The 21,310-nt window shown below is 45.7% G+C and overlaps 1 protein-coding gene across 1 annotated transcript in view; it reads right to left on the bottom strand.

Annotated features, from left to right (window-relative positions):
• The window catches only part of mgat4b (alpha-1,3-mannosyl-glycoprotein 4-beta-N-acetylglucosaminyltransferase B), a 191,907-nt gene that overhangs the window by 18,862 nt on the left and 151,735 nt on the right, over positions 1-21,310 (bottom strand). The window contains exons 9-10 of the mRNA XM_078549762.1: positions 13,046-13,176; positions 1,660-1,767 (exon numbers count right to left, since the gene is read on the bottom strand). Coding sequence (XP_078405888.1) covers positions 1,660-1,767; positions 13,046-13,176 — 239 coding nt within the window. The remainder of the gene's footprint in view (positions 1-1,659; positions 1,768-13,045; positions 13,177-21,310) is intronic.

The raw sequence follows: 21,310 nt of genomic DNA, 5'->3' as shown, positions 1-21,310 counted from the left end.
TCAGTGACCTGTGGACCTGTACACCCAGATCCCTCTGCCCGTCAATGCACTTAGTGTTCTGCCATTTACTGTATAATTCCTGCCTATATTAGACCTTCCAAAATGCATCACCTCGCATTTGTCCGGATTAAACTCCATCTGCCATTTCGCCGCCCAAGTCTCCAACCGATCTATATCCTGTTGTATCCTTTGACAATCCTCTTCACTATCTGCAACTCCTCCAACCTTAGTGTCGTCTGCAAACTTACTAATTAGCCCAGTTACATTTTCCCCGAAATCATTTATGTATACTACAAACAGCAAAGGTCCCAGCACTGATCCCTGCGGAACACCACTAGTCACAGCTCTCCATTCAGAAAAGCACCCTTCCACTGCTACCCTCTGTCTTCTATGACCTAGCCAATTCTGTATCCATCTTGCCAGCTCACCTCTGATCCCGTGCGACTTTACCTTCTGTACCAGTCTGCTATGAGGGACCTTGTCAAAAGCCTTACTGAAATCCATGTATATAACATCCACTGCCCTTCCATCGTCGATCATCTTTGTCACTTCCTCGAAAAACTCGATCAAGTTAGTGAGACACGACCTCCCCTTCACAAAACCATGCTGCCTCTCACTAATACGCCCATTTGCTTCCAAACGGTAGTAAATCCTGCCACGAAGAATCTTCTCCAATAATTTCCCTACCATTGACGTAAGGCTCACCGGCCTGTAATTTCCTGGATTATCCCTGCTACCCTTCTTAAACAATGGAACAACATTGGCCATTCTCCAGTCCTCTGGGACCTCACCCGTAGCCAGTGAGGATGCAAAGATTTCTGTCAAGGCCCCAGCAATCTCCTCTCTTGCCTCCCTCGGTACTCTGGGGTAGATCCCATCTGGCCCAGGGAACTTATCCAACTTAATATTCTTCAAGACGCCTAACACCTCTTTTTTGATCTCAACATGATCCAGGCTATCTACACACTCTTCCCTAGACAAATCGACCGTAAATTTTGATTAGTGTTCATAGGACCAGCATAAAATCCCCTGACCTGCCAGCAAAATGAATGGTTGCTTCTCACATGTAAAGACATTCAGTCCATCGAAGTTGCCTTGTTGCTCATGCCTATAATTGTTTGAGCTATCTTCCTGCCTCGGCAGCCAGCCTCTGTCCCTCACCATCATCATCGTATTGTGATATTAAAAGTGCTTTGCCAACTGTGCTAAGAATCTACTTGAGTCTACGTGACCTGCAGGGCTATGGACCTAGTGTAGGAAGGTGATATTAGGTTGGCTAACTCTTCATTGACCAGCAGGACATGATGAACGATGAGGTTATAGCTATCAGGGAAGATTGAACAGGCTGGACTCTCTTCTCTAGAGGATAAGGCTGAAGAGGTGGGAAGAAACCTGTGTGCAGCATGGATGTGTTGGACCGAATGGCCTGTTTCTGTGCTATAAATTTGACATAACTCGATGGTAGGGTTATAGAATCAAGGAGGGTAAACTGGGAGTTAATATACACATCTATCATGGTTTAACTTAATGACAGAATAGGCTCGAGGGGCTGAATGACCTCCTCCTGTTCCTGCGTTTTATTTCAGGCCTTCTCTAACATCAGACATTTTACTGCAGGACTCGTAACTTGGAAGTTGAGTTCCTGGCTGCTCAACTTACTTTTAATTTCTGGATCTTTCCGGCCAGAGATGAGTGCGTTCCTACATGCTGGAAGAGGGAAGGCTTAAAACGGATTCTGAGGTTTGCCTTCTGTCGGTCACAGTGCTTCTAGAAAAGGGAGAAAGAGAAAGAAATAAGCCCGGTTATGGTTGCACCCAAGAAATTTGTTGGATGACCAAGGCAATCACTGAGCCACAAGATTTTTGCAATCAAGTTAAAACAGAGTCAAATACCACAGGTGTATAGATGGAATGTAGATTTTTCCAATCCTCCTTGGATATGGGAATGGTGTCAAATGACAGGAGGACTGCAAATGTTATACCCCTGTTTAAAAAAAGGTTGAGAGCTAAACCCACAACGACAGGCCAAATCAGCCTAATATTGGTGCAGGGTAAACATTTAAGGATAACAACCTGGGATAAAATTAATTGATGTCTAGAAAGATACAGGCTAATAAATGAAACAATAAATGTGCCAACTCTTTAAAGAGCTACCGTTTAGTCCCATTTATCCCCTGCTCTTTCCGCATAATCCTGCAGCGGAGGGGATTGCGATTACACTTTGTTTCAAATAATGACTACAGCATATGGCTCGAGTTCCACAGGCTCAGTTAGTAAATGCATTGTTTGAGGCAGGGTAACATTCGCCTATGATTTCCTCCTTCCCGCAACATGGTCAGACAAGCCTGCTACTCACCACCTAAGGTTCACACAGGAGAAATGGTGGCCGGTGCTGCTGAAACTCGGGTGGTGGTGGTGTGGGGGGGGTGGTGGCCGGTGCTGCTGAAACTCGGGTGGCGGTGGGGGGGAGGGGTGGTGGTGGTGGGGGGTTTCACCTTTTTAGGTAAGGGAGAGCACCTTGTCGAGAATCTATTTATTATACAGGTGAGTTTAGCAGGTGTTTGAATCATTTTTGAAAATTCACATGAAAATCTCACTCTCTATAAAAAAAAATTCCGATGGGAAGGTTGGTTTTGCAGCCCACAACCCAGGTACTGATACACAGAAGGTGGACTGTAAAATTTAAATGGGGCGTGGACGACTCATCATAATATGCAAAGGATAAGGTTCTATTCAGACAGAAGAGCACCAATTGTGTAAAACAGCGGTGGATTGGGGGATGAGGTTTGTGGAAATCACCGCTATACATTCTGACAGAACTCCCATGGGACAGATAGGGTAAGTCACTGTATTAACAGAAAGAAACAACTTGTGCTTATATCGCATCTTCATGACCTCAGCAACTCCCCAAGCTTTACAGCCACTTCTAACGAGCAGACATGATTGTAATGTAGGACATGCGACAGCCAATTTGTGCACAACATCCCACAAACCATATTCTGATAATGTCCAGTTAATCTGTTTTCGTTGATGATGTTGGCTGAGGGAGAACTATTAGCCCATGACAGTAGGGAGAGCTCATTTGCTTTTATTTGCGATAATGCCATGGAATTATTTACAACCACCTGAGATGGCAGAAGGGGACTCGGTTTAATGTCTCACCTGAGGGAGACAGCACCTCTGATAGTGCAGCAATCCCTCAGTACCTTACTGAGAATGTCTGCATGGATCAGGTGAACATGATCATGAAGTCACTAGAGTAGGAACTGAACGCACCACCTCTGTCTCAGAGGTGAAAGTGTCACTGAGCCATGGCAGACATCAGTTTAGTAATACAGTATGCAACATGGTAAAGCTTGAAAAAACACACAAAAATTGAGGTCTACCCAACAATATTGCGGTTTCAGATGCGTGCTGAGTATGGATGAACAGGATGGTCTGCATCAGTTCTAGCTGTTTTCACAAACTGTGCACACACACCGTACACCAGCGTGACAGGTACTAAATGTACCTATAATTAATAAATTCTCCCTCAGGTACCCCCGCCCCCACAACCGACCTCGGGTATCAGCTGCCCCTGCTACCATTCTCCATGCACGAGGTTAGACAGCGTTTTGGTAGGCTGTTTGATTGTGTGGGAGTGCGGGTGGGAGGGAGGAAATCACGAGTACATGTTATCCTGCCCCAGGCAGTAACATTTACTAACCGAGCTAGCAGTGAAACTGAATCTAAGTGTTCCACTCATTATTTCCAGCACTAAGCAGTGTAATCCCAAGCCTTTTATGAACTCGTGGTTTCAAATAGTATTTAAAAAATGGCTCTGTGTTTCCCATCCCCCATCTCCAATCTGTTTCTTCAGTTCAGATAAATGTACATGGTTTCCAGCCAGCACTAATGCGATTGAATGTCTCAGTAAATGCTGATGAACAGTATCAGGTGGATGAGACTCAAACTGAAACGAGATCAGAGAGAATACAATTGGCTCTACAGCACAAACTCAGCTCTGTACAGCCCACATACACCAAGGAAGGCAGCTTCAATTCAACGTACAGAAAATGCTTTGATCAATCTGCTCAGATACACACAAAGAGAAAGAAACAATGGACGCCCCTCCACCCATTATTTTTCTTCTTTTCCCCGACGTAGAAATAAGCCACCCGCAAACAGAGTTCCTTCGTAATGTCAACTGTGGCTCAGTGGGTAGGATTCCCTCCTTTTAGCGTCAGAAAGTTGTGGGTTCAAGTCCCATGTCAAAACCTTGACATAATCCAGATTGGCACTTCATTGCTGAGGGAGTGCTGCACTGATGTTAAACCTTTGAAGGTGGACATTAGAGATCCCATGGCACTATTTTCAAGAAGAGCAGGGAAGTTCTGCTTGCTGCTTCATTACTCTTTGTGGGATGTTGCTGGGTACACATTTCCCATCGTGTTTCCCTATATTACAGCAAAAAGTACTTCACTGGCGTAAAGTGCTTTAGGATGCCCTAAGATCATGAAAGGCGCTATAGAAATGCAAGTATTTCTTCTCCTTTAAAATAGTCTCAGGTTGGTGCACCTGACCTTACTGCCTTCTTTCCTTATCTACACATTAATTCAAAAATAATTGCAGCCAGGGAAACATAAGCATCCATATCTGCGTATAAATGCAGTGCACAGTGCAGACACAAGGAGTTGTTACAGTGGGGACAAGCAGCCAACAGCAGATCTGCAGATCTCTCTAGTGGTACTTGTGCAGTTGCAGCTCTCTCCCCAACAGCTGCACTGGCAAAGGAGCCAGCTTTACCGGAAATACAGGTTCACGAGCCTGCAGTTGGGTTATTGCTGCCTGCTTCAGAACTTTAAATGCAGAGAAACAATCCAAGCTAATCAAAGCAGAGTCCAGTCACCACAGCGCAAACAGGTAGTAACTTATCCACAATGTTGCTGCTCCACATCCTAAATCGTACCAAGTCCCTTTCACACGCCACCCCTGTCCTTGCTGGCTTCTGGCCCAGCAACACCACTATTTAAAAATTCTCATTCTTATTCCAAATTCCTCCATGGCTGCATGCCTCCTCCAAGCCAACAACCCTCCAAAATCTCTGTGCTCCTCCAATTCTAGTCTCCTATGCTTCTTGATTTTAATTGCTCCTTCTGTGTCTTCAGCTGCCACAGTCCTAAAGCTCTGGAATTCCCTCCCTAAATCTCTCTACCTTTAAGGTGCGCCATAAAACCCACGACTGTGACCTAGCTTTTGTTTGATAATGCAACCGTGAAGCATCTTGGGATATATTACTACATCAAAGGTGCTAACTAAATGCAAGTTATTGCTCTTGTTGCAGTAGTAAGTGAACTAGAGGCCAGTTAGGCTAACATCAGTCATTGGGAAAATGCTGGAAAATATTAATAAGGAAGTCTTAACAGTGCGCTTAGAAAAGCATTGTATAATTGGAACAATCAACATGGTTTTGCCAAAGAGAAATCCGGTTTGACAAATTTGTTAGAGCTTTTTGAGGATGTAACTGGTAAGGTGGATAGGGGAACCAGTAGATCTCGTATACCTGGATTTCCAAAAGGCATTCATTAAGGTGCCACACAAAAGGTTAATAGGCAAGATAAGGGGTCATGGACCAAAACACAAAGAATGTGTTTTTCAGTCATTTCGGGGGTTTTACTTGGAGCTGGTGTACTTGGTCACCGCCTTTGTCCCTTCCGACACGGCGTGCTTGGCCAGTTCCCCGGGCAGCAGCAGGCGCACGGCGGTCTGGATCTCCCGGGAGCTGATGGTGCTGCGCTTGTTGTAATGGGCCAGGCGGGAAGCCTCACCCGCGATGCGCTCGAAAATATCGCTCACGAACGAGTTCATGATGCTCATGGCCTTGGAGGAGATGCCGGTGTCGGGGTGAACCTGCTTCATCACTTTGTAGATGTAGATGGCGTAACTCTCCTTCCTCGACTTTCGCCGCTTCTTGCCGCCCTTTGCTACCGGTTTCTTTAAGGCTTTCTTGGCTCCCTTCTTGGGAGCTGGTTTCTTCTCATCAACCATCGTCACTTTCAAACACAGAATGCTGGAAAAGCAACAAAGAATGCTGGAAAAGCTCAGCAGGTCTGACAGCATCTGTGGAGAGAAAGACGGAGTTAACGTTTGACTCCTCTTCAGAACGCTCTTCTTTTGAGTCATATGGACTCGAAACGTTAACGCCCTCTTTTTCCCCACAGGTGCTGTCAGACCTGCTGAGCTTTTCCAGCATTTTTTGTTTTTGTTTCAGATTTCCAGCATCCGCAGTATTTTGCCTTTATCTAGGGGTTCATGGAGTTGGGGGTAATATATTAGCATGGATAGAGGATTGATTAACAGACAGGAAGCAGAGAGTGGGCATAAACAGAGCATTTTCAAGCCAACAGGTAGTAAATAGTAGAGTGCCGCAAGGATCAGCGCTGGGGCCTCAGCTATTTACAATTTATATTAATGACAAAGGTGAAGAGAGAGAGAGAGAGTAATGTTTCTCACTTGCTGATGATGCAAAGCTAGGTGAAAAGATAAACTGTGGGGAGGACATGGAGAGGCTGCAAAGAGATATAGACAGGTTAAGTGAGTGTGCAACAAGATGGAAGATGGAGTATAATGTAGGGAGCTGTGAAATTATTCACTTTAGCCGTAAGAATAGAAAAGCAGGACATTTTTTAAAAGGTGAGAAACTTGTGATCTGTTGATGTTCAAAGAGACTTGGGCGTGCTCATACAAGGAACACAAAGTTAGCATTCAGGTGCAGCAAGCAGTTAGGAAAGCAAATGGCATGTTGACTTTTATTGCAAGGGGACTGGAGTACAGGAATAAAGAAGTCTTGCTACAGTTGTTCAGGATTTTGGTGAGACCACATCTGGAATACTGTGTGCAGTTTTGGTCTCCACATTTAAGGATGTACTTGCATGGGGGGGGGGGGGGGGGGGGGGGGGGGGTACAGTGAAGGTCATCAAATTGGTCCCTGGGATGAGGGGGTTGTCCTATGATAAGAGGCTGAATAAATTATGAAATTACAAACATACGAGCAAGGAGCAGGAGTAGGCCATTCAGCCCCTCAAGCCTGCTCCGTTATTTAATAGGATCATGGCTGATCTGATAGTAACCCAAAATCTGCATCCCACCTACCCCCAATAACCTATAAGGGCATTAAGGCATTAGCAGGATTTCCTACTTGCTTACCAAGAATCTCTCCACCTCTGCCTTAAAAATATTCAAAGGCTCTGCTTCCACCATCTTTTCAGGAAGAGAGTTCCAAAGACTCACAACCCTCTGAATGAAAAACATTTTGCCTAATCTGTTTTAAATGGGCAACCCCTTATTTTTAAACAGTGACCCCCTAGTCCTAGATGCTCCCACAAGAGGAAATATCCTCTCCACATCTTTCCACCCTGTCAAGACCACTCAGTATCATATATGTTTCAATCAATCTTACTCTTCTAAACTCCAGCGCATACAAGCCTAATCTGTCTAACCTTTTCTCATAATACAACCAATCCATTCCAGGTATTAGCCTGGTAAACCTTCTCTGAACTACTTCCAATGCATTTACATCCTTCCTTACATCATAAGGTGACCAATACTGTACACAGTACTACAAATGTGGCCTCGCTAGTGCCCTATACAACTGAAGCATAACCGGAGCATAACCTCCCTACTTTTGTATTCAATTCCCCTTGCAATAGATTGGGCTTATGTTCTCTGGAGTTTTAAAGAATGAGAGGTGATCTCATTGAAACATACAAGATTTTGAAGGGGCTTTATAGAGTGGACAGAGAGATCATTTTTGCTAGTTGGGGAATCTAAAACACACTCTCAGGATAAGGGGCAGATAATTTAGGACTGAAATAAGAAGAAATTACTTCACTCAAAGTGTTGTGAATCTTTGGAAGTCTCTACCCCAGAGGGTTGTAGATGGTCCCTCATTAGATACATTTAAAGCTGGGATAGACAGATTTTTGTCTCTCGGGGGATCAAGGGGTATGGAGAGCGGGCAGGAAAGTGGAGTTGAAGCCCAAGATCAGCCATGACCGTATCAAGTGGTGGAACTGGCTCAATGGGCCATGTGGTCTACTGCTGCTCCTATTTCTTCTGTGTTCTAATCCTGAAATTGAGATTTTGCAATAAGGCAAAAGAATAAAAGGTACTTACACAAGATAGATAAAGTTTCCTACTGCTGGCTCAGTTCCCAACAAATCCTGCTAATGCCTTAATGGCCTTATTAGCAACTGTTTATCTATCTCATAAGCCTTAGAGCTACTTATCTGTAACTTCATCCACTGCACTCTCTACAGCTTGCATGTCTAATTATTGTTCCTGACTTTGCCTCATCCTCTCTTCCTAGAGCCTTAAAATAATACTATTACTACCATCCATCAACAAGACCGTGGGATAATCAATGGATGGTGAAATATCCAAAAGGGACAAGGGTCAGATTCTGAGGTTTCTCTCTCCCCACGGACCAATTTTCTCCTTTTAAAAGCAACCACCGTCACCTCCCCTCATAAGTAGCCATTCTCAACCTCTCTGTCCATGTGAACTAAGCCCCATCCCCCTCTATCTCCCTCCACCATCTCCATTGATCTCCCAGATCAATGACATCGCCCAGTCTAGTGATTCAGATAGATCCCATGGCCCTGTTGAAGAGCAGGGAGCTCTCCCAGTGTTGTGGCCTTTTTTTTTTGTTGATTTTTGCAAAAAGTTTCAAAGGCACAGTATTTACAAAATTGTTTTCTCTTTATAATTGGTTGAAGTTGAAGTCCTTAAGTTTTCTCTTTATTAACGATTTGGTGCCGTACAGTTTGCTGGCCAATATTATCCCCTCAACCAACATGTCCAAAGACAGATGACCGCAATCTTGTTTCTGGTAGTGGCATCCTGTTATAGGATCATAGAATGATACAGCATAGAGAACACTATTCAGCTCACTGTTCCTGTGCCAGCACTTTGAAAGAGCTATTCAATTAGTCCCACTCCCCTTCCTCTTTGCCATAGCTCTGCAAATGTATCCAATTTTGAAACCTGGTATTGAATCTGCTTCTGCTGCTCTATCAGGCAGTGCATTCATAACTTATGGCATATAAAATAAACCCTCATCACCCAATCATGTTGTACGCAAAATGGTCTTTGTGTATGTCTATCTAAAACTGCGATCACTCCACTTCAATGTTCACTGCACATGAAGTGTTTTGAGACACAAGGCTCTTCATTAGCCCATATCTAATTGAGGATGCTTACCCAACATGTGCAAATGAGGAATTGGAAATCGAGGAAAGTCAAATAAATAAGAGTGCCTGTGCTCACCTCCTGCAATAAGAACACTCAGATTACCATTAATTACCTACTGCTGAGTTAGTCACGATGTGCGAGGTTTTAAAACAGTGCAGCTACAATCTGAATGCAAATTACTTTAGGAAGTCTGCTGCTGGCGTGATTCACAAACATCCCTGACATCATGGATAGTAATGTATTAAAAACCACCTATCAGCTCTCAGCAAGTTCCTTGAATTAATTTTTATGTTGCTGCTGTCAGATGACATAAGATTTTTGTATCCTTGCTCCTTTATTATGGAATATAGCTCCTTGGGTGCAAACTCCCTCCAATTAAATAGGTTAGGGACGACCAAGGGTCACAATTTTAAATTATGCAAGGCCAGATCCAAGTTAAAAGTTAGGAGGTAGTTCTTTTCCTGGGGAATAATGTACCTCTGGAACAAGTTGCCATTTCGAGGAACAGGTTGCCATTTTGAGGAACAGACACCAACTCGAGCTCCAAGCGAGAGCTGGAATGGATTCTGGCTGGGACAGACATTGCCTTTTACAAAAGGGTAGGTACTTCAGGTAATTTAGGGCCATAGTGATCTCCTGGACTATGTTGATCACCTAGATGGACTGCTGTAATTTCCCAGATTTGCCCACCCTCAAAAACGGCTTGGGTTTTTAAATGTTTTTTCACCTCTCCCAGGGGAGCACATGATGTTTGGGTGGGGTGCAGAGTGTATATATTGTGATGCACAAGGTATTGCAACTGTGTGGGACAGGTTGAATGGACCATGGAGTCTTCATCGGTCTGTGATTGTTTGCATAGTAACCCATTCAAACACCAATTGTTTTCACACAAACCTAGATCAGAGTCCATAGCCTAATCAACTCCTTGGGCTGGGCCTGGAGCATGTGAAAGAGGGATTGATGAGTGATAAAGTGCCTCAGCCAAAACCAATGCTGCCCTCACCCAATATCCCCACATTGAGGATTTCCAGCAATCAGTGGGAAGTGGACGGGAGCAGGAACTCTGGATGATTTCTCACTCCACCTGTTAGAGCCCACACTTAGCGCTGGGTCATTTAAGGATGAAATCTGGAAGCACTTTTTCCACACACAAAAGAGCATTGCAAATCTGGAATTTGCACCATCAAAAGGCTGTTGATACAGGGAGTGAACTGAAATTTTCAGGACTGGGATGGATAGATTTTTGTTGGTTAAGGACCATCAAGAGATGGATCAAATTGGGCATTGGAGTTGCGGTAAAGAACAGCTAGGCTCAATATACAGATGCCTATTATAGTATTCTAAATGTGGCCCAGATCAGAGTAGCTGCATCAACACCAACCAACAATTGGCATTTATAAGATAAATCTCAGTATTTTAAGTTAGATTGATGATTCATTCTCAGGATGTAGGTGTCACTGGCAAGGCCAGCATTTATTCCCCACCCTTGGTTGCCCTTGAGAAGGTGGAGATGGACCACTTTCTTGCATCGATGAAGTCCATGTGGTCAAGGTAGACTCACAGTAGGTAGGAAATTCTGGGATTTTGACTCAGTGACACTGAAGGAATGGAATGATATATGTCCAAGTAGGGAGGTGTGTGTGACTCAGAGGGGATCTTGGAGGTGACTGAGAGTCCATGTGTCTGTTGTCTTTGACCTTCTAGCTGATGGAGGTCATGGCTTTGTGAGATGCTGTCGGAGCCTTAGCGAGTTGCTGCAGTGCATCCTATGGATAATAAATGCTGCAGCCACATTGTGTTGTTGGTGGAGTGAGAGGATGTTTAAGATGGTGGATGGGATGCCGATCAAATAGACCACTTTGTCCTGGAATGTGTTGAGCTTTGAGTGTTGCTGGAGTTGCACCCATCCAAGCGAGTGGAGAGTATTCCATCACACTCCTGACTTGTGCCAGGATTCTGGGAGAACTTCCTGCTCTTCTGAAAATGATGCCATTGAATAGGCTTGTCCAACCTTTTTGCGTGGAGGGCCACATTTCCATTTTTTTCCCCTCACTCAAGGGGCCAATGAGCAAAGTTCAGAAAGATGAGGTTTGGCATAACATTAAAATGAATTTCAAAAAGAAAATGAGCTATCAACAAAAGACACAGCTTGCTGAGCAAAAATAAAACAATGTCAAAGCAACAAATTGGTAATTAAAAAGAGTAGTTAATAAAAATGACCATTAGATTGTGAGAGGGCAAGTATGTGTGTGTGTCCAGCTCACACCCAGACTCAGGGTGATCACTCACTCACCCCTACCCACTGTGAGAGCAGGTAAGAGTATGGTGTTGGTGTGTGGGGGGGTGAGGGTGAATGAGAATCCTGAGACTGACAGTGACCCAGACACACACACGATACACACACTCTCTCTCTTCTCTCTCTCAATATTCCAAGTATTTCATGGGTTGAAATGGCCCATTTTCAAAATGAAAATCCATTAAGCTGCATGCATGTTCATTGTTACATTACTGATTTTTTTTGTGCAAAATGAAATTACATAAGTGACATCACTGACAATATCTGGAGAATATTCAGATGTTGATATACTGTATGCAGTTCTGGTCGCCACATTATAGGAGGGGGTGCAGAGCAGATTCACCAGGATGTTGCCTGGGATGAAACATTTAAGTTATGAAGAGGGGTTGGATAGACTTGGGTTGTTTTCGTTGGAGCAGAGAAGACTGAGGGGCGACCTGATCGAGGTGTACAAGATTATGAGGGGCAAGGACAGGGTGAATAGGGAGTAGCTGTTTCTCTTAGTTGAAGGGTCAGTCACAAGGGTACATAAGTTCAAGGTGTGGGGCAGGAGTTTTAGGGGGGATGTGAGGAAAAACTTTTTTACCCAGAGGGTGGTGACGGTCTGGAATGCGCTGCCTGGGAGGGTGGTGCAGGCGAGTTGCCTCACATCCTTTAAAAAGTACCTGGATGAGCACTTGGCACATCATAACATTCAAGGCTATGGGCCAAGTGCTGGTAAATGGGATTAGGTAGGTAGGTCAGGTGTTTCTCACGTGTTGGTGCAGACTCAATGGGCCGAAGGGCCTCTTCTGCACTCTGAGATTCTGTGAACTGTACACAAAGACACAGGAAATAGGGAGGGATGTGGCTGAGACCATGGCCGCCTGGATCCCCAATATTAGTGCATATTTGGTGCAAGATGCCTGCACGGCCAATCCTGGTTTTGCTGTAGCCTTCTCTTCCAGCCCCGTCAATCTGCTTATTTCCGCACTGACGCAGGTTTCTTAATGAAAGGCAATGGCATTAACGCAGCTGGCCAGCTATCTACACTGCTGCCTGACTTTACACAGCTGGTGTTACTAAAAGCTGATCGAAATGGAAAATTGGGACAAGATTAATGGGAGGTGGAGGGGGTGGAGCCAAATGAAGGGGCGCCCACCTCGGTTGTGGACTACAGGCAATGGAAAGCTGAGCCTGAGCAGAAAATGACTCAGAAAAACATCGTCTTGAAGAGCCTGTTTCACCTAGGCATCCTTACTCACTCTCCTGGGCACCCTCACTCTCACCTGGGCACCCTCCCTCACACACTCACCCATCACCCCTCTTGTAGATGGTACACACTGCTGCCACTGTGTGTTGGTGGTGGAGGAAGTGAATCTTTAAGGTGGTGATTAGGCTGGTGTAACAGAGGGTTTATGGTATCAGGGTAAAACGTATTCCAAATAAACCCTTCAACAGAGGAGAGCTAACAAAAGGGTTGCATAGAGGAGAAAGAGAAAACATCTGGCTCTATAAACTACATCAATGTTCCACTTACTGCGTCTTTTTCTGGGTTACAGACTTTAACCCACAGAACGTGATCCAGCAGCCAATCAATGGGTTTGTCCTTGTAGAACATCAAAATAAACTCAACAATCAGACTTAGATCCAGTGATTTGAACATTTTTCCTAGACAAAATAAACCAAAATACTGTTAATATCTACTATTATTATTTAGCAAATATAAGTTGTAGCAATTATGCAGTGCCAATTTTTGAGATAGTGCAGCTGGCACCTGCGCCACATGGTATTTAGAAGGTATATGATTGGAGAGCTGGGTAAACACCAGTCTCTTTCTGAGTGTTATGGATAAATTCACTCAGAATGTGTTTGACACAATCTCAAACTACACAGGGTCACGGACTCAAGCTCAGAAGACAGATGGTGAACAAGCAATGTAGATTTAACTCTCAGAGTGAGCAACAATCTGTTCAAGGAAACAGCATCAGCAAGGCTAAGATGTAATTGGATAGATACTTTGCAGAGAGCGGAGAGGAGAGAGAGAGCAAGTGAACATGAGAGAGAGAGAGAGAGAGAAAAGAAAGAAAGAAAGAAAGAAAGAGGGCATGAGACACAGAGTAACACTCTCTATCACATAAACTGACCAGTTTGAATGCGATGGTCTCTCCAATTCCTGTACAGTCCTATTTTCCGAGGCATTTACTGTACATCCCTGGAGTATTAGTCATTTCTGTGTAATCTTCACAAATACCCACTGATTGGAAATATAATCATAATAGTGCCCAGGTTCCAACCACAGGTGATACTACATGGCAATTTCCTTGAGTGCAATTTCCATTAATACAAGAACTCAAGGAATCAGAGCAAGAGTAGGTCACATGGCCCATCAAGCCTGCTCCACCATTCAATACAATCATGGCTGATCTTGGGCTTCAACTCCACTTTCCTGCCTGCTCCTTAATTCCCTGAGAGATCAAAAATCTGTCTATCCCAGCTTTAAATGTATTTATCGCTAGAGCATCCACAACCCTCTGGGGTAGAGAATTCCAAAGATTCACAACCCTTTGAGTGAAGTAATTTCCCCTCATCTCAGCTCTAAATGATAGGCCCCTTATCCTGAGACTGTGCGTCCGTATGTTAGATTCCCCGACCAGCAGAAGCAATCTTTCAGCGTCTGCGCTAACAAGCCCCTTCAGAATTTTGTAGGTTTCAATGAGATCGGCTGTCATTCTTCTAAACTCCAGAGAACATAGGCCTAATTTACTCAGCCTCTCATCATTGGACAACCCCCTCATCCCAGGGACCAATTTAGTGAATATTTTCTGTACCACAGGATTTTAAGATACACCTTAAAAAGCAGGAGAGAGGTAGAAAGGCAGAGAGGTTTAGAGAGTGAATTCCAGAGGTTAGGTTCTAAATTACAAAAGCCTAACATTAGAAATGAACATTTCACACTCCAAACAATAAGGTAGCCATCACCAATATCAGACTTTATTCTGAAACCTGGACTCACATCAGAAAGACACAGGTGGCATGCATTCAGTGACTCTCTCCAAACCAACATCCTTGCCAGCTCTTTCTCTCTCCCAAAAGTAAGGTGGCAAACAAGGATGCAAGCAATACTGCAGCTTTTAAACGAGGAGCCACTGTTGAGCTTGTTCCAATTTGTATGCGGCTCAGCAAACGGTTGTTATTGGGGGCGTTCAAGAAAAATCTGCTGCGGTCAACTCAGAAGAAACAAATTGCTGACCACATCAATAGACCCGTGTTGAAGCTGCCAAGACACATACAGAGGTGCAATTGTGTTGAGAAAAATAGGCCAGTTCAAATAATTATTTAGCGTGATATATATCTGCATTAATCCTTTGTTTTCCAGTTAACTATTACTAATGATTCTGTGGGTGCTTGTGATGGGAAAAGGGGGAAAAAATAAAAATCGCACTTTCAATGTACTGCTAACTGCATGTTATGTTAAAAATTAGATACAAACAAAGCAATTATACTCCATCTGAATACTGTTCACTGCACTAATAATAGCCTTTTTAATAACAATCCAGTATTGGCTAATCTGGGTCTTTGTTTACAATCAATTTAGTCAGCTTCACGGAGCACTCCCTGGTGGGATGAATGAATGAACAAGCCGCACACACTTCCGTGGCTTTTGGCCCTGACTGCTTTGTTCTCCGGAGGGTAGCTCTCCATTGTAGCGAGGCTGAGATAGATTGCAAGTCCTCCTCTACCCTCCCTCTCAAACAGCTGGTGTGAAGCAGCAACGGATGACAAATTCATTGAGTGCGCAGTGTGGTAAAACTCCTGACCACAGCTGTCAACATTTAACACTGACTGAGTGGGGAAACAGGGTGAAAAAAAATCAGATTTAACTAGAGATGAATATTCCAAATTGAATATAGAATTACACAGAATTTGCAGCACAGGAACAGGCCATTCAGGCCAACTGATTCATGTCAGTGCTTATGCTTTACACAAGCCTCCCACCTCTGCTCATTTTATCTTATCAGCATATCCTTCTATTCCTTTCTCCCTCATGTGTTTTATTTAGTTTCCCCTTAAATGCATCCATGGCATTCGCCTCAATCACTTCCTGAGACAGCGAATTCCACATTGTAACCATAGAATCGTAGAATAATATAGCACAGCAGGCCATTTGGACTATTTGAGTGTGTGCCAGCTCTTTTGCAGAACAATCCAGTTGCTCCCACTCCCCCACTTTTCTCCCACATCCCAGCTAAATGCTTAAGGAGAAAATATTGCCAACTCCCTTTTGAAAGCTACTCCTGAATGTTTCCACCACCCTATCAGGCAGTGCATTCCAAATTCTAACCATGCATGGCATAAAAAAGCTTTTCCTTCTGTCACCTCTGGTTCTTTTGCCAATCACCTTAAATCTGTGCCATCTAGTTATTGACCCTTCAGCCATTTGAAATTATTCCTCTTAATTTTCTCAATTTAAACACATCAATCTCCTCTTAACCTCCTCTGCTCTAAGGAAAACAACTCCAGCTTCTCCTGTATATCCACATAACTGCAATCCCTCATTCCTGGAACCATTCTAACAAATCTCCGCTGTACCCGCTACAAAGCCTTCACATTCTTCCTAAATTGGAATACAATACTCCACTGAGTTAAGAAATTTCTCCCAAGTTCCCTACTGGATTTATTAGTAACCACCTTACATTTATGGCCTCTAGTTTTGATCTTCACTACATCTACTCCATCATAATCTCAGACCACAATCAGGTCAGCCCTCGCACTTCTCTTTTCTTGAGGAAAGAGCTTCAGCTTGTTCAGTATTTCCTGATAGTTATAACCTCATCCTTATATGTCTTTTTTGTACTTTCTTCAGTGCCTCTATGGGCAGAATTATCCAAGATTTGCATAAAGTGCAGTAGCAGGCAGGGAAAAGGACATTTTACCCGCTGGCCGCAATGGTGGCTTTTCACGCCATATCGTCCCATTCTCGGCGCATCATGCCTCATTAACAATGCATTCAAGGGGAGCATGCTGGATTACTGGCAGGCGGGCTCAGGTTTGCCCGCCCCACCGTGACCTCTGCACTTCCTCACTCCGGGCACCATATTTAAAGTGTACCAGAGCGCATGCCTACTTCATGTCTTCAGACCAGGACTGCTCCAGGCGACAGATGACCCCAAAAGCAAAGAAGACGGCAGCCCCCAAATTTAGTAACGCCGCTCTGGGGTGCCTGCTGGATGCAGTGGAAGCCACCGCGATGTCCTCTACCTCCACTCTTAGCCACAGGAGGTCCACCAGAGTCACCAATCCGGTCTAGGAGGCAGTGGCAGCGGCACTCTGCGTCGCCAGAGAACTGAGGTGGCCAGCCATCCAGTGTAGGAAGAGGATGGATGCTCTCATTCGTTCCACCAGGGTAAATCAACTACCTCATCACTCTCACAAATCCATCACACATCCACAGGGATCTCACACCTCAATGGACAACACCACTAACTCTCACACACACCCTCACATCTCCATCAGGCTCATATCCTCTGGAGCTCACGTCCTCATCTCGTCCATGGCACAAACATTCCACACAGCGCAATGAGTCCTGCTCACACTCTCTCCATCTGTTTTCATGCAGGAGAAGCTGGGTCAGCAGGGAGAGGTCCCAGACCAGGGGTTGAGTGGCCCACATTAGGCCCCTCGCTTTGAAGAGCATGCCATCACACTGACCGGTGAGGATGTGGACCATGTCTGCGGCGACGGTGAGAATCCTACACCCAACCATCCCTCTCGATACAGCTGTGAGTGCTTTCCTGCTTTTGACTCTGCTGACATGCACTAATTATCTCTACATTGGTTCACAGGGAGCTCTGCCAAGCGACCGACACTCTCAGCCAGCCAGTCCCTCAGCTCTATCCAGGTCCTCGACTCCAGCCAAGAGGACACCTCCTCCATTCAAGAGCTGGAAATAAGCAGCCGGAAGACCCACCACAGCGCTTACCCACACCTTCCATCAGCACAGAGACACACCGCCATGGGACCTAGATCTAGAGCATGCTTGGGTTCACAATCTGGTGGTCACCTCATAAACACGTGTCCGCAGCAGGAAGAGGCAGGTTCAGCTGGCCCTTGGAGGACTGCTGGCAAAGAGGCATCTGTGAGGTCTGAGTCAGACAACAAGCCTTTGGATTCAGCCTTCCAACTCATTGTGGAGAGTCAGAAGGCGGGGAACATCATGCGGAGCTGTTGGAAGCCCTCAACAGAGTGGCACACGACGCAGAGGAGTGCATCTGCCTGCTCTCTGATGATGTGGTGCCCACATATGCATGCATGGAGGTCTCCATGGAAAGGATGGCGGACGCCTGGAGACCCTGGTCCAGCAGAATGCAGAGCTACACGCAAACCTGCATTCAATCATGGTAACCATTGGTGAATTCCTGCATTGGCAATGCAAGAGGGAAAATGGGGCACCTCAACGTCCCTCCAGGTGCTCCTTCCCCTCGGGGAGTAAGGCTGGGGCTCTCGGGCACCCAAAGGGAGGAGAAGCGGCAGCTGGAGACCCCTGGGTCATCCATTCAGGAATCTCAGAAACCATCCTCTCCCTCTGAGACCCCTTTGCCTGGGACCCCCTCAACCTCAGTCACTGCAGAGAGAGCAGCTGTGAGGCCTTCAGAGGACACAGAAACTGAACTGGACAAGCCATATAAATACTGTGGCTACAAGAACAGGTCAGAGATTAGGAATTGTGCGACGAGTAAATCACCTCCTGACTCACCAAAGCCTGTCCAAAATCTACAAGACACAAGTTAGGAGTGTGATGGAATACTCTCCACTTGCCTGAATGAGTGCAGCTCCAACAGCACTCAAGAAGCTTGACACTGTCCAGGACAAAGCAGCCCACTTGATTGGCACCACATCCACAAACATTCACTCCCTCCACCACCACCACACAGTAGCAGCAGCATGTACTATCTACAAGATGCACTGCAGGAATTTACCAAGAAACCTTCGACAGCACCTTCCAAACCCACGACCACTACTATCTAGAAGGACAAGGGCAGCTGGTGGATCGGAACACAATCACTTGGGAGTTCCCCTACAAGCCACTCAACATCCTGACTTGGAAATATATCGCCGTTCCTTCGCTGGGTCAAAATCCTGGAACTCCCTTCCTAGCAGCACTGTGGGTGTACCCACATCACATGGACTGCCGCGGTTCAAGAAGGCAGCTCACCATCACCTTCTCAAGGGCAACTAGGGATGTGCAATAAATGCTGGCCCAGCCAGCGAAGCCCACAACCCATGAATGAATAAAAAAAAACACCGAAGTCATCAGAAGCAACAGGGCCAACCATTGCGCAGGCTGTCTCCACCCCTCCTGTAGATGCCAGGGCAGCACCTAGAAGATGTGGCAGGCCTAGAATAGATAAGAGTTTCTGATCACGTGGTTGACGGGTGAACACATTGTCATTTTATAATCAGAAAATATATTCACTTTCACTGAACAATGTGAAATGGTGGGCTGAATTTTGCCATCGGTGAGCAGGGGGTGGGGCCCGCTCGCCGACGCGGGATGACATTGGAGGGTACCCCCGACGTCATCCCAGCCCATTTAAATTTTCAGGAAGGTGGGGGCACAGCCAAATCAGCTGTCCGCCCGCCGACCTGTCAATGGCCAATTGAGGCCATTGACAGGATAATTAAAATAATTAAAGGACCTGCCCATCCAAACTTAAGGTTGGTGGGCAGGCCAGGAGTCCCGGCGGCTTTCTGAAAAAACATGCATGAAAGAGCACACTTTAGCTTTTGGGGAATGACCTCCCCGCACAGGAAGCACATAGCTCTTCACGCCGGGCATCACACTGGTCGGGCCTTAATTGGCCCGCCCACTTAAAATGGCAGCGGGGCCCGCTTCTCTAGTGGGGATCAGCTCCCTGCATACCGGAGATTGGGTTGGGCCCGCCCGCCCGGTGGGCAGAAAATTCTGCCCAGTGTCTTTCAGCTTCATTTACAGGCTTTGTGAGTCCTCTAGCATCAACACCACCCCACCCCCACCCCCCACTAGCAGTTCAGCTCCACACCACTGGATCAAGAGTGATTCTAGAGGGAGAAGTGTGCGTGTGGGAGGGCACTCTCCCACGCGTGCGGAGCCTTCATCACACTCATTTTCAATGCTGCCTTTTTTTATTCGTTCATGGGATGTGGGCATTGTTGGCTAGGCCAGCATTTATTGCCCATTTCTAAAAGTGCCCTCTAAACAAGGGCAATTAAGAGTCAACCACATTGTTGTGGGTCTGGAGTCACATGTAGGTCAGACCAGGTAAGGATAGCAGATTTCCTTCCTTAAAGGGCTTTGGTGAACCAAATGGATTTTTACAACAATCGACAATGGTTTCGTGGTCCGTCATCACACTTTTAATTCCAGATTTTTATTGGATTCAAATTTCACCATCTGCCGGGGAGAGAATTAATACAGCCTGAGAATTGCGGCCTAGATCACTCACCTTCGGGGAGAGCGGTCGGACAGGGGACCTGCCAGCTGCTCGGAATTGGCTGCACTAAGTTCGAAAGGAGAGTGAGAAAAAGAACAAATTGTGACATCACAGGAAAGAGGCAATTTGTTTAGGTGGAGAAGAAGCTAGCCTTTTGGTGAGTATCTGGTGAGTATCTAGTAATTATTTAAGATTTATTCTATTCATAAGGTTTAGAAAAAAGTAGGAACTGCATTTTTTTGTAAGGTTTATTAAGTAGGGACAACTAAAATAATTTTCTACTTGGATAAAACAGTGAGAGTTCGGGGAGATAAAACAGCGAGAGTTCGGGGAGATAAAACAGCGAGAGTTCGGGGAGATAAAACAGCGAGAGTTCGGGGAGATAAAACAGCGAGAGTTCGGGGAGATAAAGCAGCGAGAGTTCGGGGAGATAAAACAGCGAGAGTTCGGGGAGATAAAACAGCGAGAGTTCGGGGAGATAAAACAGCGAGAGTTCGGGGAGATAAAACAGCGAGAGTTCGGGGAGATAAAGCAGCGAGAGTTCGGGGAGATAAAACAGCGAGAGTTCGGGGAGATAAAACAGCGAGAGTTCGGGGAGATAAAACAGCGAGAGTTCGGGGAGATAAAACAGCGAGAGTTCGGGGAGATAAAACAGCGAGAGTTCGGGGAGATAAAACAGCGAGAGTTCGGGGAGATAAAACAGCGAGAGTTCGGGGAGATAAAACAGCAAGAGTTTGGAGGGGATAAAACAGCGAGAGTTCGGGGGGGATAAAACAGCGAGAGTTCGGGGGGGGGATAAAACAGCGAGAGTTCGGGGGGGGATAAAACAGCGAGAGTTCGGGGGGGGATAAAACAGCGAGAGTTCGGGGGGGGGATAAAACAGCGAGAGTTCGGGGGGGATAAAACAGCGAGAGTTCGGGGGGGGATAAAACAGCGAGAGTTCGGGGGGGGATAAAACAGCGAGAGTTCGGGGGGGGGATAAAACAGTGAGAGTTCGGGGGGGGATAAAACAGCGAGAGTTCGGGGGGGATAAAACAGCGAGAGTTTGGGGGGGATAAAACAGCGAGAGTTTGGAGGGGATAAAACAGCGAGAGTTCGGGGGGGATAAAACAGCGAGAGTTCAGGGGGGGATAAAACAGCGAGAGTTCGGGGGTGGGGATAAAACAGCGAGAGTTCGGGGGGGATAAAACAGCAAGGGCTCAGGGGAGATAAAACAGCGAGAGTTCGGGGGTGGGGATAAAACAGCGAGAGTTCGGGGGGGATAAAACAGCAAGGGCTCAGGGGAGATAAAACAGCGAGAGTTCGGGGGGGGAATAAAACAGCAAGAGTTT

The sequence above is a fragment of the Cetorhinus maximus genome, chromosome 10, assembly GCF_964194155.1.
Source record: "Cetorhinus maximus chromosome 10, sCetMax3.hap1.1, whole genome shotgun sequence".
Taxonomy (NCBI): Eukaryota; Metazoa; Chordata; class Chondrichthyes; order Lamniformes; family Cetorhinidae; genus Cetorhinus; species Cetorhinus maximus.
This window is presented reverse-complemented; position numbering and strand designations above follow the sequence as displayed.